At 42.5% G+C, this 26391-nt stretch overlaps 1 protein-coding gene across 7 annotated transcripts in view; it reads right to left on the bottom strand.

The window, feature by feature from the left end:
• Window positions 1–26391, bottom strand: part of RIN2 (Ras and Rab interactor 2) — a 37600-nt gene that overhangs the window by 4573 nt on the left and 6636 nt on the right. For all 7 annotated transcript variants that reach the window (XR_002436629.1, XM_021390635.1, XM_021390640.1 and 4 more), the window contains 9 exons: window positions 25548–25642; window positions 19425–19617; window positions 18504–18615; window positions 16149–16221; window positions 15248–15339; window positions 11326–12462; window positions 4516–4821; window positions 2562–2693; window positions 119–282 (listed from right to left, as the gene is read on the bottom strand). Coding sequence is in view for 6 of the 7 variants with exons in the window: in XM_021390635.1 (XP_021246310.1) it covers window positions 119–282; window positions 2562–2693; window positions 4516–4821; window positions 11326–12462; window positions 15248–15339; window positions 16149–16221; window positions 18504–18615; window positions 19425–19617; window positions 25548–25642 (2304 nt within the window). In the remaining variant the exon portion in view is untranslated. The remainder of the gene's footprint in view (window positions 1–118; window positions 283–2561; window positions 2694–4515; window positions 4822–11325; window positions 12463–15247; window positions 15340–16148; window positions 16222–18503; window positions 18616–19424; window positions 19618–25547; window positions 25643–26391) is intronic.

The following is a 26391-nucleotide window of genomic DNA, read 5'->3' as shown; positions in this document are numbered from 1 at the left end:
CTACTTCAACCCAGTTACCTCATGCCCCCAGGGCAATTATAATGAATCATAACACTCAAATGGGGATTTCCAACAGAACAGTAATTCCTGGCTTTTCTGCTTAAGCTCTAGGCTCTACCTGAAAATCATCAACTGAAGGTATCGTCCTGTTAGTCGTCCTCCTTTTGTGCCATTGCCTGAGAGTATCTCTGGCTTCTGAACTTAGCAGTCTGGCAGCTTGTTCTTCCTGGAAATTCTTGATCAGCGAAAGTGCTCCATAAGCGCTTGTCAAGTAATAGCCTCCTGTGAAGGACAGCAAGGGAAGAACTTCTCAGAGCAGTCACAAACACAATTGTTACCTATGTGATAGTCCCCTATATTCTATTGTCAAAAAAATAATACATGAAAACAGCTCATTAACTTGCTAAATATTGGAAAGTATGTTCTTAGTTGTTAAGAGAGATGTAGCAGTTAGACACAGTCCATATTATCAAACAGTGAAACAGTATCTAACTCTTGATCCACTGGTTCTGGGGACAGTTGGTTCCTTAAGTGACTTATTTTCTTCCCAAGCTTCAAGAACTGATGATGTAAACATAACTGCTTAATCAAAATGAAAGAATCAACCCACTGTTCAGGAACATAAAAGCAATAAAGTAATGACAGAGTTTGATGCACACTCAGCAAGCATATCAGAGTTTGATCTGTTTTTTAAAAATAAGGTTTTTTCACATTTTTAGTGTTCCCCCATACTGTTCAGCAAGCTCAAGGTGATGTCTAGAGTCCTTCATACATAATTTACTGTCACTACAGAAGCAGAGAATAAATTAAAACCAAGACAGAATTGGTGATGTGCAGGTCAAAAAGGAAATTGAGTCTCAGCACAGGATTACAGTCACAGAATCGTAGGTGTTGGAAGGGACCTGTGGAGATCCCCCAGTCCAACCCCTTGCTAATGCAGGATCCCTACAGCAGGTCACACCGGTGGGCATCCAGATGGGTCTTGAATATCTCCAGAGAAGGAGACCACCACCTCTTTGGGCAGCCTGTTCCAGCGCTCTGTCCCCCCAACAGCAAAGAAGTCCTTCCTCATGTTAGTATGGAACTTCCTTTGTTCTGGTCTGTGCCCATTGCTTACTGCTGCTCGCCACCAAAAAGAGTCTGTCCCCATCAACTTGACTCCTGTGCTTTACATGTTTATAAACAGTGATGAGATCCCTCTCAGCTTTCTCTTCTCGAGGCTGAGCAGCCTCATGTCTCTCAGCCTTTCCTCGTGCAGGAGATGCTCCAGGCCCCTCACATCTTTGTAGCCCTCCACTGGACTCTCTCTAGAAGATCCCCGTTCATCTTGAACTGGGGAGCCCAGAACTGGATGCAGTGCTCCAGATGTGGCCTCACCAGGGCAGAGCAGCAGGGGAAGGTCACCTCCAGTCCGCAACAACCAGTGGAAACAAGAGAGATGCTATCACTTTTTTTTTTTTTTTTTTTTTTTAAGTAAATGATTTCCGTAGGTGAGTCCAACTAATACTCAGGACAGTCTATTGACAGTCATTCAAAGAGATACTCTATGCTCAGTAGTATTTTCAGCATTACACATAGCAGTCTCTTGGCCTATAGTTTTGCAACAACTTTTATACACACAAGTCCTATGAGCCAAATTGGACAGCACATTACATTTGAACTGCACAACCCCAAAGCACTAAGCAATTTTTTCTGTACAGCACAGATCTTCAGCTGGTGTCGAAGAGCTGAACAACCGCTGGATTACTTTTCTTGAATTAAAAAAATATGACTTGATATAATAGTTCAGTAAATGTAAACGTGTTTGTGATCTCCAGTTTCATATCTCAAATATTTTCCAGGCGAAAACTCACGAACAATGAACCTTTACACTTCCTCATAAAATGACAGATTCCAGGGCCTATCAAAGGCTTGCAGAATACCTTTTTGTCAAAAACATCATCAAGAAAGCAGAAGGGAGATTTCCCTCCCTCTAGCAGATTTCAGCCATCAATCAAGCGTGCCTTAGGAAACACATTCCTAGGGCTCAAAAAATTTTGTGAGAAACAAATGCTGGCAAGAAGAGAAGATCTCTGAAGGGAATGTGTTCTCAAAAGCACTGATCTGGCAAAGACTTCTCCAAGAAATTTTTACTAAGTACCTAAGCCAATCTCCATTACGTGCCGCAACTTAACTGAAAGCTGCAGCCCTATGAATACCCTTGGGATATTTTCAGGCATTGAAGGATAAACACATTTGGCATCCGCACAGTGCATGTGCTTGCTTGCCAAGTCAGGATGCCTCCTCCTTTTTGGCTGAAACCAAGATATTCCCTCATAAGGTAGTATATACCAGTAGACTTCCTGGTCACTCAAGCTTATACACTGCAAGCAAACCAACTCTCTCACTTAAAGATGAAAATCATTACCATATTCTCTTGTTGTGCCACTGGCATCACTGGCCTTAGGATTCCCCTTGAACGTATTCCTTCTTGAACAAGGTAAATTTACTGCATCGTGATTCAAAGTCTCCCTTCCCATGCCCTTTACCCAGTTCTAATAAAAATAATAAACAAACATTACCTTCTCCATGCAGCAAAGATGGATCCAGCAGTTCCATCATGTACTCAATTTCAGTATCCAGCTCCAGCATGTCACACTGGGCTAATACATATGTCAACACAGGCAAGAAGTCATCAGCTCCGTACAGCCTCCCTGCAGTGAAGGAAAGAAACAGTGATAGACAAACCACACCTTTTTCCCAGTTTCACCACTTGAAAGGAAAGCATTATGTTGCTGCCCTCTTGATCCATGTTTGTATTGCTCTGCAGTCTTCTGTTATCAGTGTGTGGCAAACAGAATGTCATCTGGCACTCAGCGGACAGGAGACCAACACCCACATGACCCTATACTTCCAATAAAAACAAATCTAGTGACATGTGCCTTGAAGCATGCAAGAGAATGTAGAGACTGGGCTCAGCTTGGCATCAGTTCAACTGATCAGCTCCCAGAAGGCTGTTGTGCCCAACATCTAGCCTGACCTCCACTCTCACTCCTACCACAGGCTAAAAGAAGAAATTTTATTTTTATGTGCAGGAACATCCACTTTCTGGGAAGAGCCACTCACTAATATCAGTTTGACTTTGAATCCCAGCAGAAAGTCTTGAATATAAAAGCCTATTATACTTCACCGGGAAAATCAGCTCTTTTCCTTGACATAGCACAGTCATAAGTATCACTGAACAAAGTCTAATGCATCATCGCTAACCAGCTGGTGAAGAACCATCAACAAAACAGCTGAAGTACAGATTGTGCTGTACCTACATCTGTCCCCTTTCCTGCCGCTTTTACTGCATTTAAACTTTGCTTAAGATTCTTAATTCCATGAGACCAAACTCCTAGATTTGGCTGAAGTGTGTTCACTGCAGAACTGGCCTAACAGCCTCTTGAAACCAGCAACAGCAGGAATCACATCTCGATCTTTGGTGGAACTGCAGATGACCTAAAGGCTGATCTAAAGTTACGTCAGCTAGAGCATACCCTCCAAGTACTACATTGTTAACTGGCCGAGAGCACACGAAGCAGACATGAACAGCTACTGGCTCAATGCCATCCTTTGCCAACTTCACGTGACAAAACAAGACCACCAAAAAACACATGCCACACGTAGACCAAGCCCCTCAGTGCAAGAGTTAGGCAGCAGCACTCTCTTCACATTTCTCTTCTGCGCGTTGAAAACACCTTACTCAATGTGTTAACAGCTGCAGCGCTTCAGGCCAAGATTCCTAGATGTATTTTAAAATGCAGAAGTTTGCACAGAAAATAAGATAAGGACTCTGGGCAACAGAGTTGCACCCACAGAGCCCTGCCTCCCAGCACAGTGTTTTAATTGTATCACTGACTACCCAGCAGATCCTACTGCTCTCTTGTTCCATTCACCTACCTATGTTTCTTTGAAAGTTACTTTCTGACAAGAGCTACAGTGTATAAATATGTTGTTTCAAAAACACAACAAAAGTGTACAAATGAGACTATACAGAGGCACTCAGCCAAAAATACTGGATCAGATACTGATTTTCTCCATGCATTAACACAGCACCCTTGTATTCATTTTAGTGCATACTGTAGTTGTTTTATTGCATGTTGCATTGAATTACTACACTGAAATATTGGGTGTAACCTCAGTTACAGCTTTCCAGTCAAATACTTAGACTCAGTGTTGAACGCAAAGCTCACAGGACCGCCTTTCTGGCAGTTCCAGAACTCTACAGTTCAGCAAAGATTCCTATTTATTTAATTATTTTAAGCCGCTTCACTAATCTATTTCACATTGAATCTGCAGGCGTGCTGCCAGATGCATCAGAGATAACAGAAAAGAAAAGGAGAGGAAGAATCCCTCTCAAAATAGCCAGGTGACACGCTTCAAGAGCTCCAGGACAAGACGTAGACTGGTAACACCAGGTGGTTAAACTGCCTGCACTGAAACACAACCCCACGTTTGGAGCTCAGTGAGCTTGACCCACAAGAAGCACCATACCTGAGTTATTCTCCATAACTGTGTAAATCAATTTGCAAACTCTCAGCAGCAGCATGACTTTCTTTTCAGGAGAGTACATTTTCTGCATGGTCATGAACTTGACTTTAATCTTTTCAACGTCCACGAAGTCTGGTGTCGGAACAAACACGCCCAGTTCCTGAGGATTCCTCTGCCGTACCAGCTGTAGGTTTTCCTTTAGCTGTTTCCAAGAACCATCTGCAGTATGAAACTCTTTCAACATCGCTTCGATGTGGCCCTTCAATGGCTTCAGAATGCACTTATGCATGGCTTTCTCTAGGACAACATCTGCAACGGGAAACACAAGGCCAGTTGATTTCCTCTTCTAGAGCAGTGCCAGAGTTAATATAACCATTCCCAAGAGAGATATTGCAGAGAGGAAAAAAAAAATGCCAAAATCTATTTATTATACAGGCTGAGTTTCCAGATGTTTGTTAACAAGAAAACAAAGACGCAGAACAGAATCTGTATTCCATTTTCATTTACCACAATCTGGTAAACAACAATAGAAGCAAACAAGCAGGAAAAAAAACCACCAAAAAACCTACCACAAACCCACAGACTGACCCCAAAAAGAAAAAAAAAAGCTGAGGCTCCACTTTACTTTTTTCTTTTGTTGGCCAGAAATCTGAGTTTAACTTAAAGCAAAGTTTAGACTAGCTCCCAAACTTAAAATAAAACACAGCCAAAACCGTAGCTTTTATCTGCTTTGGCAAGAAAACCCATTCTTTTTGCACAGTTTCCATCAGAAACTACAATTCAGTCAAGTCTCCTAAAAACTTGACTCAGCTTTGTCAAGATCTTTATGAACTTTGAAAGATTATGGGCCGTAAACTATAAATGAAAACGAAGCTGTGTTTGTCTCACTTGAGATTTCATCACGCAAGCTTGCATACAGCTTTGTCATCAACTTTGAAGTTCTTTGTTTGGCAATAGTGTGCACGTGGCACAACCACTTGTTTTTTTTAATTCCCGTTCTACTCAAGTTTTTCTTTAAGAGTCACACTCCATTTTCTAAGCATGGACCACATCAACAGAGAAAGGTCTTTGGCTAAACATTTTCCCTGCCAACCTGTATTTTATAAGCTCATTTCCTCTCCCTCCACTCAGTATCCCTATGACTACATGGCTTACACTAATAATTAGCTGATGCCAATTATTTGTACTGTGCACAAATCCCACAAGCACAAAAGGAACTGAGGGCCCTTCAGCTTGATGCGGGCAGGCCTGTAACCACGGGCAGGCAGAGAGCAGTGGGGCCAGTTGCGATATTAAAATTGCAAACCATTTCTAAGTTTTGTCTAATTCTGTTTGCCTTGCCTTATTCTTTCAAACAATATTTGCTTCTCTTTGCAAGGACATTTTTTCTTTTTGGATTTTAACTTCATATCTCTTTTTTTTTTTTCCCTCCTCTTATATTCGCTATGCTTCATACATAGCCTTTTTTCTGTTTTTGTCTGGCAGGCAAATCCCAAACTACCCTTAAAGGCACCTGCGTTCTCTGTCACAACACAGACTGCAAAAGCTGCTGGAAGGGAGAAAAAGTAAACACAAGGAGCAACATTTGCCTTGATTTTCCTGATTTCCCTATGGCCACGGACTGTTACACACTGTGAAAGGTAGATCCAGCTTCCCATCTGACCAGAGCCACCAACCAGACCGCAACAAGTGGCAGCACTTCAAACAAACGATCCTTATCTAATTACTTTGTCGAGCTACACAGCCATGTCTAACCCTAGAAAAGGACATAGTAATCCACGTAATAATTCATTAACAATAATATTCAAATAATAATTAGTATTACAGCATCTATAGGTTGTGAATTGAGCACTGATCCTTTGGGTTAATCTCTTTGCGTTTTTCCCAGATGCAAATCAGCAAATTCATGTTTACTGCAGAGAAAGCCAACTATTTTCAAATATCCAATAATAACATATCAAATGTCCAATAGGCTCCAGGGTGCTCAGTGTTTCAGAACTGAACAGGCATTCTTCAGACTCAAGAACAACAACAACAAAAAAAGGAACAGAAAAAGTATAATTTAAGAATCACTTAATGTTCCTGAAATGATACTTAAATAAGCCTCTAGCCTCAAAATGGGAACTGGAAGTGCTTTGATAAATGAATTATAAGGCCAGCCAGCTAGTTTCGTTGTGACTTGTGGAAGCACATCTGTATCCGACGCTGACATGCTATTTTTTTTTTCCACTGCAAACCACACAGATCTGATTCTAGAGAGGACAACATATCAGTAATAGCAAGTGTCCTTACGTGCCCTCTTTATGATCCTCGCTGCCTCAAACTGCACTCTCTCACATTTTCCAGGTTGCCTCTTTAAAACTTCCTCTTAAAATGTCAATTTAAAGCATTCTCTATTCCCCACTACCAACTAACGTTGCTCCATTGAGATCACCTATTAGTTCCCAGTCCCTGCATTTACATGCACACCCTATTTATCATCTAATATTGGCCAAACTACTCTTTGCTGAAAGGATTCAGTAGAGAGACTGGGAGCCTCGGATCCATCACAAAAAGCACAAGCAACGTTGTCTGGGACGCTAAAGCAAAGGGTTGCTTTGGTACACCACGGGCACGGAAATGGAGGGCATCTGATAAAATTGTGTTTGCTTCAGTTTAGATCTTCACATTTTTCAGTGGGTCATCATCTCCATTGGTGCAGATCATTATAAGAGCAGCATGCAGGCTCTTGTTCATTGCTGGCAAAAATGTACAGCTAATGCTGGTGACTGTGCTGAAAAACAGCGTGCTGTAGTTGCGAATTTGCTCTGTCAAATAGTGTTATTGTGCTCTGTTTTTGTCTTTGTGGAAATAAATAGGAGGCATTACTTTCGGTGTGACCTACAGGATGGCCAAGTGCCCAGTTCCTGGCAGATGTCAGCACTGACACATAGCTAGCCCACGGTGCAGACAGGGACATCTCAAAAGGAGCAGTGTTTGGAAATAAGGCTTCACACACCCACACATCCTGCACAGCCCTGTGCAGTGGCAGAAGTTGAGAGAATAGGGAAGAAAATGGTCTCCGAGATGAACCTTCCCTTGCTTTGCCTGCAGAAAGCATACCAGTGAATCACAGATGTATTTGTTCTAGGTTTGTTTTGCTTTAATCAGACAAGCTGTGGGCTGTTTAAAGCTCACGCTATGGCTGTGTGGTAAATGAGTCCTCTCTTAAAAAAGCAGTAGTAAAGGAACAGGGAAAGCCACAAAACAAATCAAAGGGATGGCCAGGAAAGGGAGAACCAAACCCACTGCCTTTGTTCAGTGTTTTTACCACTGCTGCCTGCTCACCCAATGGGGTCTCCACTATGGAGAACAGTGTTCTACAGTGACCTGGAAGGAGGGCGTAGTGAGATAGGGGTCAACAGGACGAGAGGGAATGGCTTTAAGTTGCACCAGGAGAGGTTCAGCTTGGATATTAGGAATGATTCCTTCTTAGAGTGGTGAGGCACTGGCACAGGCTGCCCAGGGAGTGGTGGGCTCACTGTCCCTGCAGGTGTTCCAGAGCCATGGGGATGTGGCACTGAGGGATGTGGTCAGTGGGCACAGTGGGGCTGGGGTCAGTGATCTTAGTGGTCTTTCCCAACCTCAGTGATTCTATGATTCTAATGAGAGGGGTAACAGAGGGGGAAACCACCCTTCTCAACTCAACATGGAAAGGTACAAGGATGAACAACTGTGGAGTGGGGAAAAAAAAAAACCAACAAAACAAACATATAAGCACCTAGAAATAGCAGAGTGCTGAAACCCAGCCAAAGGCAGGTTTTCAACAGGAAGTAATGGCATACCATTCTAATTCCTTTAGGATAACAGGCTCAATGAAGAAGAGCAGGTGGTAGTCTATATCTTGACTTTTTTTGTGACCCTCAACCCTCTTCCATGTAGCTTTCCTATAAGCAAATAAGGGAAATATTGTCTAGCTGTGGTTATTATAAGGAGGGTACATGAATAGGTACACAAAATGCTGCACTTGCCGAGAACTCACCAACAGCTGACTGTCAAACAAGAAATACTTGAAAAAATTAGTATGAACCGAAGTAAAACACTGACTTTCCACAAGAAGAGTGTAAAGAAAAAAAAAATTAAGCACAAAATTAAAAGCGATTAAGCATGTCACAGAAGAAAAACTGAATTTCAGAGTCCTGTGACTATTTCAGCAACCATTTTGATAGGCTCTGAGAAAATAACATCCCCCAGTGAGACATGCTAATAACAGCAAGGTCATAGTCAAGTGGCAGGAAGCAGACCCGGCTTGAGTGTGCCAAGGCCAGCCAGCTGGAGGTGTAGAGAACAGGCAACCCTGCAGGGAATGCAGGGCTGGAAACCAGACCTGGAAAGGGGATGAACAAAGTAAGCTCCTCAAACCAAAAACAGGACCAGTGAGGTGTCACATGACAGCATCCTAGGTGTAAAAAGCTGCTAAAGCAAGGACTGCTGATGATTTCCACGTCCACTGTCAGTGGAAATAGGTACAGGGAGGTCAAGTTAAGCAAGGGAAAACCTTTCTATGTCTAGGAACAGTTAGCAGGCTTTCTCAGGAGGTTTGGGACTCCTGATCACCAGTGGAGGCTTTTGAGCACTGCGCAGACTGGCTGACCCATGGGCATGAGCCATCACGCTCTCTCCTGCACCGCTGGCTCCTCCTGACAGACCCTGGTCCCCATCACAGCACTGTCTTGCCCCTATGAGCTGTCCCTGCACCTGATATCCCACATAAAAAAAATCCATCATGCATTAGAAATATCAAAAGAGATAACAGGCAGCATTCTTTCCAGGCAGCTTTCCATGCAATCAGCTAAGACTTCCTTGCCAAATGACTTAAAGCTGATCATTCCTGGCCTAGGCCCAGGTTCAGGCACTGGGACCCTGTCTGGTGACACCTGAGAATGGTGACAGCTCACTCAACACCACTGACACCACCTCCCAAACATGTGCTAGTCGAGCAGGATCTCCTCTGACCAGCCCAGCGTATTCAAGTGTGGATGACTTACAATATTTTTTCCATTTACTCTTGAACAATAAAAGCCAAATACCTTTGCTTTAATTCCATCCCAACACTGGGAAACCTGCTGTTCCAGGAAGGCCTGCAATTCTGTATTGAAATAGTCAAGCAAAAACCTGGGTAGCAGGCAGAGCTACATTTTAGAAGTTCCCTATAGAGATGACTAAAACTTGCTGTCACATAGTTGTCTGCTGAGATCAGCAACATCTGATGCTCCTGATTCACTTTGGCTGCTTCCAGGCTCCAGCAATAGGCAGCAGTTGTTTCAAAAGCAAGTTCATTTGTTTAAAAGTCCTGCTTTACACATTAATTGCATTTAGTCACACGATCAGAGCTAGACTTTGTCATTGAAGAAAACCAATGTAGTTACTACGTCTCATAGCGTCAGCTACTCCAGACTACTACAACGTTTAAAAGCAGACATTTTTCCAATCTTCAGAGACTCAGTCTGACTTTACCACACCCTTGGAACGGAAAGTACAAGCTAAACTGAGCTTTGACCAAACCACTAGTAAATATGGTTCTGTATTCCTTGTCAAATTGCTAATACTGTGCAGAAGGCCAGAGGAAAAGGCCCCAAGCACCACTGCTCCCTTTGCCTTTTTTCTTCCATGTAACACCTACTTAATATATTCTTTATTATTCTAGCAAGAACATTATACTGCTTCTAAAGCGTCTCAACTTGGACGACTCTCAGTGTATATTTGCTTTAGCAGTGCTTATTACTTTTGCTTGACTTTCCATAAGTGAAGTTCAGGTTACATGAAGTATTTCCTCTCAGTCAAGGACAGTCTGAAATGTCAACATAAAATCACCCTCTTCACCCACAGAAAGAACTATCCTGACAATTTTGCACCGGCCCAACTGTTGGGACACTGGGGTATAGGAGAAAAACAAGCAAATTAGGACTGAAGTGAGCTCACAAGGAAAGTATTTTGCCTCGAGGGATGTTTACCTCCTAAATGTGGCTTATATGCTCTTTTACAAATACAGCTCAGACTCAGCAAGACAGAGGGACAGTGAGATCTTATGTAGCAACAGTGATTTCACTTTGGTTGGATATACAAGACTCTCCCTGTTGATAAAACATGTATTCAACCCTATAGCTCACGTGCAACCTTTTATAACCACATATATGCAACAGAGAGGTATAGAAATCCGGAGATTAGCATCCCCTTCTCTCTTGCACACATTTTGTTATTTAAATGTGTATCTTTTTAGTTTGTTTCATCCGCAGGGACAGTGCAGCTTTGCTAGGAGTGAACGAGACTGGATGAATGAGATTTATTTCCACAGTAAATTGCCACAGAACGCCTCTTTGTTCTTAACTGTCACCCCTAATACATTCTAGTTTTGTAGCTACTGTGTGTACACAGCGTGCTGCTGAAATTGCCCCAGCTTTGGGCCAGGCATTTCAACTATTTCAGCCCAACTGAGGGGACAAAGCGCACACCAACAAAGAAGAGATTTCGCAAAATTAGCAGTACTGCAGATTAAAAATAAAATCATGAGTAAGGAGCCCTAAAACCGCTGTTGTTATTTTAGGGATACCTTTTTATAAACAGCTTGGTAGCATTATTCTGAGTTGCTAGGTTTTTGTTTTGTTGGTGTGGAGTTTTTAACATTTTTTTTTTTTTTAATAACTGAAATACTCCATGTCTCGAACTCTGACAGCAAAATTAACTCCACCTTTCCAAACCTGCACAAAGAGTATCACTATCAACACAGATGACACATGCTCACTTTCCCTCAAAATACAGCACAGTACTCCTTACCTATTTGGTCCTCTGGAATCAGCGATTCGATTGGGGGATCAAGTTCAGAGCTTTGGGACAAATAGTTCTTAACTTGGGTCATGAACTGCCGAACTGTTTGCAGCATATCTGTGCTGGAAACGTGGCACTCCTTGTTTTCCTGGAGAAAGCTGATATAGTCCTGCACTAGGCATCCAAAGTAAGTGCGTTTGTCCCGGGACATCTCTGCAATCTTCTTAATCATCCTCTTTTCAGGGGTCATGAAGGAACTGAAAACTCCACTAACTTTCCGTAGCTGGGATTTCACAATCTTGGGGAGAACAAACGAACTGTTTCTTTTCTTCTTGGGCTTCAACGGAGGCGCCATGCTCTCTTGGTCGCTTTCCCCCTCAAAATCCTCCTGGCTGCTGTTAGTGTCCCCCTCATAGCCAAACAACGGCATGCTCCGATCGAAGTCCAGCGAGTCAGAGGAGGAGGTAGAAATGCTCATGTCGCTCAGCCTCTGCCTGCCTCCATTCCAGGGTACGTGTGACTCAGAGCTGCTAACTACAGCCTTCTTGGAAGCTGTTGGAGCTGGCTGAGGTGGGGGGGTTTCAGCTACAACGTCAGCAGCCACGGGGACACGCACGGAATTGCAGGCAGGTTGAATTGCGGCTGCGGGCTTTGAGCTGCCGCCCTCCACCTCTGCGCAAACAGCCTGCTTCTTCAGCCGAGGAGGCGGAATAGGGGTTGGTTTACTCCGCAGCAAATCCAAGTCTCTCTCTTTCTTATGGTTGACTGTTTCTGGCACGCTCGCCTGCTTTATAGTCCTGGAAAGCTGTGGACTCATGAGGACGCTATTAATAGAAGGAGGTGGTGGCCGGGGTGGGGGGGAGCGAGGCCTCTCGGTGCCATTCACATCCTGAGATTTCAGGCTCTGCCTTTTCAGACTTCCAGTGACATCCTGGCTGTGCACTTTTAAGAAGAGCGGATTAATGAAACACAGCGCTCCGTTGGTCTGGCTGCACTCCAGCTCCAAAGGCGTTCTGGTTCGTATAGAATGCACTCCATTTATAAGGCAGAGCTGACGCGAGTCTTTGCGAGCGCTGTCTGAAGGCCCAGGCTTACGGGGAGGTGAAGCATCTGAGGGGTTGCTGTTAGCCGGAGAGCTCCAGAAGTCTGAAAAGTCAGCATTGCATTAGTGTAAGCGTGCTATTTTGCATACAGATGGCAGTCAGAACATTCAGCTCAACACAGCCAGCTTCACGTAGTAAGAAATTCAGACAAGCTGTTATTAATTTAAGGAAAAAAAATCCTAGTGAACTCCTGGAAGCACTACCAGATGTAACTGCATGCTGTACTCATAAGAAATGCATACCTTTGAATCAGAGCACAGAATTAGGCTTAAAAATTAGCTGAGCACCAAAGAAAGGAATGGGTACTGTAACACAGCAACCCTTATGAATCTGAGGCTAAAATGAGCATGATCTCATCTCTTACTAGCATCTCAGTCAGGAGTAAGGCTAAATCCTCAGCTGGTATTAATAAATTCACTCCATGAAAGACAACAGAATTGGGCTGATCAACTCCAGCTGCCACTTAAAGTAGCTGAAAGATTTTGGTTTGGTTTCCTCTTAAAACAAACAAACAAAACTACAAATGTAAAGACAGCTCACATTCTGCTGCACTGGGTGCACACAGTCCTTAGCCACACAGAACGATTGCTCATGTCTCTTTAAGAGAGCTGGCCTGCAGCCCCATGTTTGCAATGGTGACACAGTTTGTCTGAGGTTTCAGACACTCAGCAGCAGCACATAATTAGACTGAATGTGCCATCCCACACCAGCACAGTGTGGAAAACCTGTGCTAAACCAGCAAATTTCAGCTGCTGCCTCTTGTCCCAGCAAAGCATCGGCATGTTTGTGAAACTGAGTCAACAGTAAAGCCCATCAGTTTGTAAAAGTACAAAGACTAAAACCAGACAAGCCCTCAGGAACAACAACCACACCGAAACAAGTGAAGAATAGTAGAGGCAGGCTTGGCTCAAGTTTGCCCGTCCTGGCAAGGCCCCTTCTCCTGGAGTGTCAAGATACCTTAAGTTGATTGTTGAGCAAATGCGGGCCCAAGGGTGTGAATGCCCACGGTAGGTCGATGCCTGACAGCTGTACCTTGCCTACTAGGCAGAAGACAGGAAACAGCCCCTGGCACAAGCTGCAGGCAGAGAACATATGTAAGGAAATACATTTTTTTCCCCCCTATAGAGTCACGCAATGCTCCTGTTTTTTTTTTTTCCTGGCACCATGACTCCGCATCCTGCCTGCAGCACACCTAGCACGTGGGCTGTTACTAACATGCACGATGTAAACACTGCTGCAGGTGAAACAGCAGGAGAGGTCAAAAGAATCTGAAGTATGAAAGAGTTCTGACAGGAGCAGGATATTTTCTTTTTTTGTGTCTGCTTGTTGCTTAAAGAAAGCCCATGGTTAATAAGAAGGGCCCCTGGGAGTTTTTTTTTTTTAGCATCCCTTGGGTCCACAGCATCACAGAACTAACTTTTGTGTGCTCTTTTGCATGTGGACAACAAGAAAATCACCAAAAACCCAACTTTGTTGCTTGGCATTTGCTCACGGAAACCACAGACTTCACCTGGTATGTAGCAGATAATTGATCCCAAATGCAACCACCACAAAGTTAGAAGCTAATATTCAATCTCCTCCTCAGTATTCAAAGGCATTAGCTTAAAGAAACAACACACAACACACAAACTGTCCAAGAGTAAGTAAACTATGGTGCTTCCAAGTACTGAGGATAAAGAGTCTGGTTTGTCTGTACAGCTTGTTCAATATCATCATCATCTGACATGGAGATACTCAAATGCTCCTTGAGGGTCTCCAGGTGTCACTGGGAGACCATCTCCATTACCCTGCATCTCAGTCAGAAAATTTTCTTCAAATATTTATCTAATCAACAGTTAAATATTAGCCTGCATTCCCACTAAAATCCACACTTGCATTTAATTGCCTAACTTTGCAGATGAGAAGTGCAAAAGACAGTTTCTTCTCTAAAACAACTCCTGATTGTCAGCTAATGCAGCAAGACAAAATGCAAAGCAATGCAACGCTTCCCTGTGTATGGCTTCTCTGCAAGTTATGCCAAATAGTCCTAGAGAGCCTTGTGATAACACACGGATTTACTGCGGGTCCATTCCTAAATTAAAGATGACTCAAAAATCTACCAGGACAGAAGACTGCCCTGGCTATCCCTCCCTTCCTGCCAAAGGAAATGAGGCCATTCAGCACTTTGCAGGAGTTGCTCAGTGATTCATTTGGGTTGCGCCCATGTTTCAAATCCTGCCAGCCTTTGTATCTACTGCAAGCTCCAAGTGCCTTTTACACTGAGCCTGTAATTGGATGTAGCAATCGTGCTCCTTTCCACCAAACCAACGTGCATGGATATGTTCTGTACATGTTATGTATACACCCCTCCTTTTATTCATATGCTACTGCATGAAGCCACAGATGTCAAAATTGCCCTCCTAAAATAAATAATCACACGTCAATCTGAATAGAGGGGTTTATTAATAGTGAATCTCAGTTCCTACACTAGCCCATCAGCTAGTGTCTGCTATGTGAGCCCGCAGCCAACTCACACCCTTGGAGCAAATGTTTGCCTGAGGATTTCAAGACTTGCTTTGCAGCAGCTTAATGGGCTACACAGAGAAGGGAGAGAAGGAAAGAAGGAAACAGCACTAACAGAGTCATGAGTGAAGAAGATAAAGAAGGAAGGAAGAGCACCAAGGTAACTGCCTGGCAAGTACAAGGTTTGTCCTTCCCAGTAAGAGAAGCTGCTTTTCCAAATAAAGTTTGGATCATCGCTGACCAATACAAACCATCTACAGATAGATTATTTCTTCAAGCTTATAGCGATGCTACAGGGAATGATGTCTGTGTAGATGTCTACTTACTCAGTCCAAGCTGAGCAATCTCTTCAAGTTCAGCTTCTGTCTTTGCTGCAGCAATAGCATGAGGCAACTTCAGGGTGAATGGAAGGACATCCCTGTTGTGGAACATTAAGGTAAATATGGTTTTCACAACAACATCCAAAGTTTTATAAGACTTTGTTTTCAACACAGGCTATGGCTGAGCTCCAGTTCCTACTTTCTTCTTGAGCTATAGCAGGTAATAAGAGCCTTAAACAAACAGTGAATGGTGAAAACCTTACCAGTGCCAGGATTCCTTCACACTGGAAAGTAGTGTGAAGTGCAAATGAGTTTCAAGTTCCCAGGACTCCCCTGGGGCTCATTTCCACAGCCCCAACCTATATTTTCTCCTGTTGCAGCAGAATCTTCTACATTTGGTCTTTTACAAGTATGCCAGTGAGATGCCAAATGCTATCAGCCTTAATCCTTTAACTAAACTTATGTTTTGAATACACTGTTAACTAATCACCAAGTTAAATTCCAGTTCTCAGATTAAAAATTTAAACGAGTACTTTGGCAGCTACTCTAAACACTTCTAAGCTAGGATGCACTGGTCCTACGCTGTTCTAGGCATGAAAACACACCTCATTTGAGAAAGCCTTTATCATTTACTCTCACATTCAGTTTCTGTTCACTACATACTAGAAGGCCAAAGGTTGTTTCCAAAGGGAGATGCATGAATGGTGAACAATAACAGAAGCCAAATTTAGTGTAGAAAGCTTTCAGTTTTAAAGGGATAGAACTACGTAGCCACGTGTACACTGTGCAAGTACCAACAGTGCACTTCTTGCCCACCTCGCAGGTACTAACATACCCTCAAGCAACTATACATAATTAAGAGTAAATGACAGCGAATAGATTCCCATGGAACGTAAAACCATCTTACCTACTAATACAGTAGAAAGCAATGAGCCTGAATAAATCAGCAAAACTTATTCCAGACCCCTCTAAGGAAAATGCTGCAAAGAAAGTTACAACAGGTAAAGAGTCACACATCTATCCACTGTTTCTAAGAAAATCTTAAATAAATGCATCTCTATTTTCCTCTTACAATTAGTACGTTTACACCATCAAACTTGATACTATATGGTTAATAAAGAACAACTGTTTGGAAGAGTACATGTTGCTGCTACAGCTAGTTTCAAAAATAATGGACAGTCTTGATGGTGGGTTTCTGCATTCCAAACAAGTGGTCTGATTCTTGGGAAACAGATCCAGTGTTATCAGAATTGCAAACAACTGAGGTGTTACCTGTTTACTAATGTGCTTAAGTCTCATTGATTCCAGTGAGAAATCTCACCCAAGGACTAGACGGTATCAAGGAGAAGCTCCTACATTGACAGTTTAGATCTTTTACCTCTGCACATGGCTAAGACCAAGACACTGAAGAAAGATCATTTACTAAATACAACAGTGTGATAAGACAGGTTCCTGAAGAATACAAATGCTGGTCTTAAGGAGCCTCAGACAACTTCTACTAAGGGTTGAATGTGAAGTCTGATTGCTTCAGCCCATCTGTATGGCAGAAAAGCCATATGACAGGAGTGAATCTCTTATGCAGGCACACACACTGTTCTTGTTCTGCAGGCAGAGGAATTCTTTTGAAATTCATCCCTCAAGGAAAGCACTTCCTATGCTGCAGAAGCTTTAGACATTTAGACTGAAATGAGGCAGAGCTCCTGGCTTGGTGGAAAAAGACAGAAGTCACACAGAAGCTTTGGTTATGCCAGCAATGCTTCTTGATGAGCAGCAGGAATTTAATTTTGTCAGTACTCCATGCTGCAAGAACAGCTTCCCCAAAGCGAAGTTCCAGTGTCACTGAACATAAAGTCTGCATGCAGACGAACCAGAGCAAAGTCAGATACTTATCTTTTACCTAACCATTACACTGAAGGACAAGCCAAGTTGGCCACTCATGTACCCAGGTAAAGGAGGGATTTCTTTAAGAGATGCACTAACCCTGCAGGTAGTCAACAGGCAGGTGATCTTGGTGGGGGGGGGAACATAGTTAAGAGGAGGTGTATGTTCAGATCCCAGGCTGTGGTGAAAACCTCAACTAGGAATGGTGAGTGATAACCATCAGCAGATACTTCCCCCTTGTGGTAAAATTATACTCTTGAAAGATAACACAAGATGCATTTGCTAGAGGGTAGAGAGGGAATTCATTAGTATAACAAGCCTAGGGGCGTAGCCATAGATCTCAGAGATTAAATACATCCGTACTACTGCCAGTCACACTGCTCTCCACAGGTGTTAAGTCACTTCTGTGAGAGAGTCAGCTTTGCGGCCAAAAAACCCCAAAACAAACAAGGACAACCCTATCATTGGTAGCTTTCTCTTCTCTTTGTCATTCCTTGTTTGTAACTGCAACCAAAACCAGGCAGACAGATTTAAATTTCTTGCTGGAGAGGAAGAAAAGAAAAAAAACTTGAATGAAATTAGCTTCCGTCAGTGAGAAAAATCAAAGCCCTTTGCTTCAGGGCGGTTTGCCTGAAATTGTCAGTAAGTGTCTGAAGCTTTCACTGTCTTGCTAAAATAAATCCCTCTGCTCTGCTTGCAGTTTCTGCATCACATACTGTCATCACCTGCAGCTTCCTTTCTTCATTCTTACATCTCAAATATTTTTCACATCCTCTAAGGAAATTAATACAGTACTGTTTTGAAATTAACTGGAATGGTACCTTTTGCTCATTTCTACTAAAAAAAAACAGGGAATGAGTACCAGTTGGAATACAGATTAATCAAGTTGTTATTGATCTCACATCAAATGCAGATCAAAGGGTTTAAATCCACCTATTTACTTCATTTACTAAAAAGAACACAAATTTAGATGACTTTGTACTCTCTGTCTATAAGTACATGGAAACATATGGACAGTTCATTGACAGGAGACAGCATTACAGCCTGTGTTTCTACATAAGTGGTTAACTACCCATCATTACCAATTAATCCCTGAATCAGCAATGCCATGATAGAAATATTCCATTTTGTTGGCAAAAATGCATAGCTAATGGTGGCAATTATGCTGAAAAATAGTGTTCCGTAGCTGAGAATTTGCTCTATCAAACAGTGTTATTATGCTCTTTGTATCTGTTGTAGTTTATATGGAAAGAAAAAGGAGGCATTACTTTTGGAGTGACCTATGTATGAATCTGGGTATCTTCTGCTGCGAGTTTCATCAATGCAGACAACTCCTGGTTCATATAGGGAGACAAATAGCTGAAAATTCTTTAAAACTTACTGTATGTGCTTTCTTTTATTGCAAATTCTTTTAGGCAGGACCCACAGTCGCCAGGCAGACGCAGAGATATGACTTTCTTCAGCAGTTTTGAAGATTTCCTAACCAAAAATATCTGTTGTAGAGAAAGGAAAGAGATATGGTTTTAGCTTCATCACTGATGCTTTAGTAGAGACAGATGCTGTGGACAAAAGGAACTATAATAATCTCATGATCACTGATCTCCTTTACAACACATCTCAGAATTTCATTCAATACAGGAATCTCTACCAGGTCCAACAGCTTGGTGTGAACAGCAGTAGATTGTTTGGAAGAGCATTTCATCTTTCTATAACAGATACATGACACCAAGTGTATTACACCCTTTTGTGAGCTCTCTAGTTTAATACAAAGCAATCCCCAGCTTTGAGACAAGCTGCCGAGTCTGGGGGACACTGATGGGGAGAGTACTCCTGTGTCACAGCAGCACATTCATGCAACCCTTCTGCACCAGGATGCAGAAGCAGGCCACCAGCCTTAGCTGAGCAGGGAAGGCCTGGTTTCCATTACAGCACCTTAACATAGGCACCAGTCAAGGACAAAATGCCTTGTTTTTGCTCTCTCCATATGGTGGGAACGCATCTGTTACAACGCTGTTTAGCAAGGTCCGACTCCAGCGCTCTAATTGTAGCAGTCTAGCTCTCAGCTGCAGAGGACCCCTAACTATTCCCCAAAACCAAACTTGTCCAGATGTCATCTGCTCAGGAAGCTCTCATTTGTCTTATCCAAAGCACACACAGAAACACTGTTGTGGATGCTGGTTTTGTGGTGCATTTTTTGGTTTTGTTTGTTTTAATGCAGTGTGTGAATGTGCATTTACTTGCCTGGGCACGTTACTTTTATTTTACAAGCAGCTGTATCAATAAAATGCAATGATCTTCCTACCCCAGGAGGCTGTGCACGCAGAATTTCCATGGCTTCAGCATCGTTCAGACCAAGCTGGAGCCACACAGGGTGAGTGTGGAGGAGCTTGTCCAATATGCTCAGCTTGTTGGATAGGCTGTCATATCCAGAGTCCCGAGGGCAGCCTTTCACATCCTTTTTCTCTGGAGAGACATTATCCATGTCCTTTACTAGACTGTGAAGAATAAGAAACAAAGTTCCATGTTAGTTGCCTATAAACAGTCACTCAGTTCAGCAAACAGAGTTATCAACAAAACTGATGGCACTGCTGGCAGCCTAGACAGTTATTTCTTCTATTTACAATTAATATAATTAGCATATGCATATTCTTTTATCCATATGATTTCTCTTTCACTTACCCCCCAGTTCGACAGCTAATTTAAAGATAAGTCTTAGCATTCTTCTAAGAGCTTGCCAAAGTTCAGCAATCACTTTGAACAGGTACAGATATACGTGCCTACGTGAACTACCCCCCGCCTCTCCAGCACAGATAAGCTTCTCTAAAGCATAGCTTCACCAATCCACAATAGCAGTCATTTTTTCTTCTGCAGTCTATGCTCTAACTTCTCAGCATTACACCTCTCACAATAAGCAAGTAAGGAATCACACAGTTACACTCTTAATTCATTTGGATCTCAACTGACTCCTATGCAAAGAATGAAGGCTATGTAAGGGGCAAACTAAGGTTATTATTATTATTTTATTAGTGGCAGGTAAGTTAAAGCTACCACTAAATTAAGCAATGAAGGCAACGTGCTAGTTTTGCACGAAAAATTCAAGGAAACAGAGTACTTCAGGAGCTGCTTTTGCTACGCCAAGTTTCTCCATCACTCGTACACAATACAACAGCCAGTACAATTGCATGTGTGTCACTTGCTGCAATTCTTGATTTTTGAGTTTAGAAGTACATCCTGCCATCCTTCTAGGGCTAGAAATCACTACAGAGCAGTTACTCCAGTAACAACACTCCCAATGCCAATATTAGAGCAAGGATGAGAGCTAAGGAAGTCAGATACTGAGTCAGGCAAGACATCAGGTGCCGAGGCTGTGTTCTGCCATCAGAGGAGGCCCTGAACAGCAGAGGGCAATGCAGCTGCATTTCCCCGCTGCAAACTGACTCATCTCTTCCTGAATGTTTCAGACAGACAGCTAAAGTATTATGCCAGCTACTGTAGCCTGAGCAAGTGCAGTAGACGATTCACAAACACAGTATAACAATAAAAACACTGAATAACAATAAAAACAAACGATGATAACAATAACAACAAAAACAATAACTCAAAGTCTTGTCTTTGTTTTTCTAGCATTGGTCAGCATCTTACAGCATCTATGGACAGGGCTACGGAGGAAAACAAACGGGGTAGAGAGCAGCTTGATCTTTCTTTGATTGTATGAGAACATTCAAAATTTCATTACCTGGATTCACTTATCACCTATGCACCTTTGCCCTTCCTTTTGTCCTCATCTCTGTTTGCTCATTTATGATGCAATACCTTGCAAATCTAGAAGGTATCTAAAATGTAGATCCCTTCCCTCCCTCAGTGCCAAAAATCTGCCAATATGCCTTCCAGGGACACAGAACATGCGGAAATATTGTGCACAGAAGGGAATTGGTATTTGCATGTTATGACAGGGCCCTGAAACTGCCACAACAGTAGTTCTGGATTCTGCTTTCGACCACAGTCCCAGCAGAACCTAGCACTGTAGGAAACAAAACTCTGCAAAAGTCAACTCATGAATTGTAGCAGTGTTTCCTCCAGGAAACAGGAAGCAGGACCTCCAGGAAATATGGTACAGAAACTTTCCACTCACCTTCAGAACGGGTTACAGCCAGCAATGCTACAAACCAAAGATAGCTGTGGCAAAATGAGTTATGCACAGACTCTGGCTGCATGTTTAACTTGATATGACTTATTTCCATTCCCTACCCAAGATGCAGACACTAAACACATTGCAGAGGGAATCTGTATGAGAGGGAAACGACTTTGCCTACAAAAGAGAATTGCATCACATGCAGAGGAAGGTGCAAAACCGGTATCAGCTACAAGGCCAGACACTGCTTGCTACCAAGAAAGCTGAAGTTCATCAGAGTTTGTAGACATACCTAGGTCACAGCACTCCTCTTCTGTATGGGTGGCTTGCTGTTGTCAAACACACCCAAAGTTCTATGCATCCAAAGATGAATTTGAAAAAGGATTTGCCCGATTCTTTAGATCCTGTGGGTACTGAGGTGTACAGCCCCTCCCTTGTGCTCCCACCCATGGAGAAATACAGTGCTTGAATTTGTCACCCCTTTGACCTCAACATTATTTAGGACAGAGATTTGTGCGTTACTCGTTTGGAAACAACAGTATGGAAAGAAGAACCATATGAATTCCTCGTGGTCACCTGATTCACTGAAGCGTACAGAATAAGAAGTTGCTGTGACCTTTGTGCACCAGCAAGACATGTCGGGTTGTGCAGCAATTACATTGCTCTCCTGGTTTTATTTTTTCATTGCTGTTGGTGGTTGTGGGGGGTCTTCTGTGGGTTTTTTTTGTTTGTTTGTTTGTTTCATGCTAATTCCAGTAACAGGCAGCAAAAAGGATAAAGAACTGGCTGAACCCTGTAATTAGGATGATCTCCCTCGTGCCTGGAGGTCTGTAACACACATCTTGATCACGTACCTGAAAAGCAAGTGCCCCTGTTGAGCCCACCTGAAATCTTCCTTTGGTCTCTGTGTCTTGCTCTAACCGGTTAAAACCTAAACTTTTAACGTTTCTCTCATTTTCTGTGGGACCCTGCCAGACTTCTTGCATTGATAGACATTGTCCTAGAAGAGATTTCTCTCTCTTTGGGAGTACAGTCACAGTGAAGGTGCTTACATGCGCATCCCACCAGGATGACCAACACTGCTCCCTGGGTTTGCAGTGTTGCATTTAAGCGGCTCTAGGATTCACCTCTGTTCTCCCTATGAAAGGTGGAATAACTTACCTGCCCTTCCACAAGCATGAGAGGAGTTGGGGGAAGGACCAAGATAACCACATCTGCTTCCTCACTATGGAGGAAGCTGGTTATCAGCACAACCTTGGGCTTAGCACGTCATCTCTGATGTACTCATTAGCCAGGATGAGAGGGTTTGTGTACAGACAGGATGGTGGTCAGGGTCAGAGACCAGGCTGGATACAGTAATAAAGATAAGGACTTGCACTTGTTCAGCAGTACAGCTTAACAAGCCTTGCTGCCAGCTCTGCCAAGGTGGAAAGGTTTGTACAACACAGCTTGGCTTCCAGGTTCATTACTCTCCCACCCCACCGTTACTCGGCAGTGAGATGTATTTTGCCTGTCTGTTTCCATCCCAGTCACGAGGGCAAAGAGAACAGCAGAAGGCAGATGAAGTGAACCTTCCTAAAACTGCAAAGGGAATCTTGTTCCAGCTCCAGCAAAGGCTTCCCACAGTTAACCCAGTGCAACTCCCAAATGCAAGGCAAGCATCTGGGTTTCTGTAAATCCTGCAGTCTAGCAGGGTTTAATTTCACCAGCCAAATCATAGCAAGCATCAGCTGGGAGAGGGCACAAAACCTCTGTGGACTACCTCCCATGCCTCAATATCTGTCTGTCACATTCTTCTGCATCTCATTACAGCTGAAGGGATAGGACACAGCTGCTGAGGAAAAGGTAGCTGAACACCAACATAACCTGTTAACAATAGCTATCTACACCTGTCAGCACTGGAAAGAGACCAACGTAGAGCTACCAAGATGAGCAAGGGACTGTAGCATCTCTCCTATGAGGACAGGCTCAGAGAGATGGGACTTCATCCTCGAAAAAAGGAGACTTGGGAGATCTCATTAACATCCATATAAACCCAAAAGGGGTGGTGCACAGAAGATGGAGTCAGGCTCTGCTCAGTGCCGCCTATTTACAGCAAGAGGCAGTGGGTACAGACAGGAACACAGGAAGCTCTCAGTATTCCTTATTCTCAGTATTACTTGTGTCATAGGCATCAAAAGAGGAGGCATCTCCAAAGTATCACCAGGGGGGCCCTACATCATGAAGTCACCACACAGCTACACAATTCACTGAAGCTGCAGACACGTGGCTTCACATACTTATTCTTTGTGTACATATTCCCCATAACACAACGGAGACATCCCACTAACCTGCCCTTCCAGAGCTATCCTGGTTGTGCGTGGATATAAGCAAAGGTGAAAAATGAGCAAGAATAACACGTGTTCCTTCTGGGTCAAATTTCTCTAGATGCAAAAGCAAAATCCAGATACCAACTTCTGAATAGCAGCATACACAATAATAAAAGCATCTTACATCAATTACAAAGTTAAAAATAACTACAAAGTTATAATAGCAAACACGGTTTTCAATAAGCACTTTGGAAAACATTGCATGAAATGACTGCAATTTGCTTTGTAGTTCTACACAAACGAAAGTTCTTATCAGTTTTATATAATTTACACCTACTTTTTCCTTCCTCAGAAGCTCACTGCTCGGATTTATGTAGTAATATAAAAAATGGCCCCAATTCATTTATGCAGATTTCATATTTTACATTTCCTTAAACTAAAAACCTTTTTTAAAAAATTTACTGTGTGACTTCTGTTTCAATAGGAAACTTAGTTCAATTAAATCTTCATGGAAAGAGCACTATTCATTTTCTGAGGTTAGCTTTACTAGTATTTGTAATCAAAACACATTTTGCACTCAAAACCAATAGCTTTCATCAGAAAAATCCACTTAAAAATATTAGCAAAACAGGAGAATGTAGTTGACTGTTTCCAGCTAAGTGCTTCCACCAAGATTTTAGAGATAATGAATCTTAGTCTTTCATGCTTATGGTGCATTCAAGGACACAAGCAGCTTTAAAACTGAAAATTAGCTAATCATAATTGAAGTTAATTAGCTGAATTCACTGAAATGAAGAAAGTATCCTTTCTGCCTCTGTAAAAGAACCACACTGTCTAAAGCTTTAGAACTTGAATAAGGGGTGACAGAGGCCACAGGCAAGGACTTTAATTACCTCAGCTGTCTGTTCTCCACCACTCAGGCAACAAAGGTGCTGCTCAATGTTTTAGGTAATGTGAGTAATTTAAATGTAGTGCAGTAAGGTTTTAGCACACTTGAATAGTATTCACAGAAACAACAGAAAAAGGTTTAAAAACCCATGGATGTAATTCTAAGCAACCAACCCTTTTCCATTTTATTAACTCACTGACTTGTGGAGCAAAGCCCACCAGGCTCTGGAGTGGACTCTGCAGCCCAATAAAACAGAACACTCACACCATTACTTTCCTCTTTCAATCAATATTTGAACAATAAGTAAGGACAAAAAAAAGCGTTCTTAACACGATGGTTAAAACACTCTCTGGATAACAATTTATCAGTCATTAACAATCAAGAATAACAAAAGCAAAGCGTTGGGGTCCCACTACACCCACTTAAACCTACAGGTTTACATCACAAATTTCCACGGTCCTACCTGCGTGGCCTCAGCAGTTTCAAAAGGATGGAATTAATATCTGCATTATAAAGATGTATCTCCAATTATTTTAAAGCTTACAAAAAATGCAGAGATTCAACTTATTTTTATTAAAAACACGAAAGATGCATATAAATGAGCTAAAATCCATATCCCACAAAAATGTCAGCTTGTAGCAGTCTCTATTTTACTTACTAACCAGAAAACGAAAATAAATCACATTATTGTGAGTTGAATCTTCACAAAGCCATCTGGAGCAATTGACATTGTTAGTCCTTACAGTGTGAAAGTAAAACTCGTTGCCATAAGAAATGGGAACGACATCAGTAGCTTCCTCCTTTGGCCATTCATCTGCGTGGCACGTTTGTCACAAGAAAGCAGAAGTGAAGCTCAGCTGATTTATTAAAGATATTAAGGCAAACAAAGAAAACAATTCAATCTCTGGGCATTCCTTCTGAACAAAGGCAAATTCCTTTAACGAAGAGCAAGATAACCCCCACCCTTTGTTTCCAGGATGAAAAGTGCTAGGACAGAAAGCGCTAGGACATGAGCCACCCAAGAGAACAGCACAAAAAAAAACATTCCTGCCATGGCACACCATCAGGAACTTTGAGAATAAGCATTTTAATCACCTTCGCAAATCTGCAGGTTCATCTTCCACTGTGACATCCGTCTGAACCATCTCCTGTTTCAGTTCTCCGATTTCTGAGGCAATTGTGTCAATGAGCTAGAAAGGGACAAAAACAGTATGACGTCAAGCAAGTGGAAGAGGCGTGGAAAAGAAGCCTGGGTAACCTTAGTCACCACAGATTACAAACTTTTTTTTTTTTTAATCACATCCTATTTAAACTTCCCCTAGCAAAGGAAAAAGGGTTGGAAACATAATCATTCTTGAAGGAAGTATAATTCCTCTTTTTTTGCCTGGATAAAACTTTCCAGGCTGGTCAGTCTTGTTGTTTGTTTTCTTTTTAAATCTGCAGCCTCCACAATCAGATTACACCACAGCCTAAAAAGCAAGTCATCTGGCCAACTGTAGCAACAAATGAAAGCAATCTGATTTCTCAAATAAATAGAAAAAAGTTAGAAGAGTTCCAGCCACGAGTTATTTCAGAAGGGATGCTAAGCCAGCATTACAGTATTTTGGCAGGTGAAAAGTAACACAGCCATAAGCAAATGGGGACTGCTTTCCACATTAGGCCTTGGACTGAACTTCAACAGAAGACTTACTAGAAGAGAACTACATTTAACACTTCAGTGCAGACGGAACACAAAACTAATTTTAAAGTGGGCAAAATTAGCACTAAGGCTGTATATCGAGAACCATAGCACTGGCTGTCCAGATGTCTGGGAAATATTTTGGTGGGAACACAGCACAAATCAACCATGAAGTTCACAAGGCTTGCCATCTTGGACGTTCTTTGCAGCAACTGCATCAGGTCTGACAGGCAGCACATTTACAGTACATAAACATCCTCA

Source organism: Numida meleagris, chromosome 3, assembly GCF_002078875.1.
Source record: "Numida meleagris isolate 19003 breed g44 Domestic line chromosome 3, NumMel1.0, whole genome shotgun sequence".
In the NCBI taxonomy this organism is placed as follows: domain Eukaryota; kingdom Metazoa; phylum Chordata; class Aves; order Galliformes; family Numididae; genus Numida; species Numida meleagris.
This window is presented reverse-complemented; position numbering and strand designations above follow the sequence as displayed.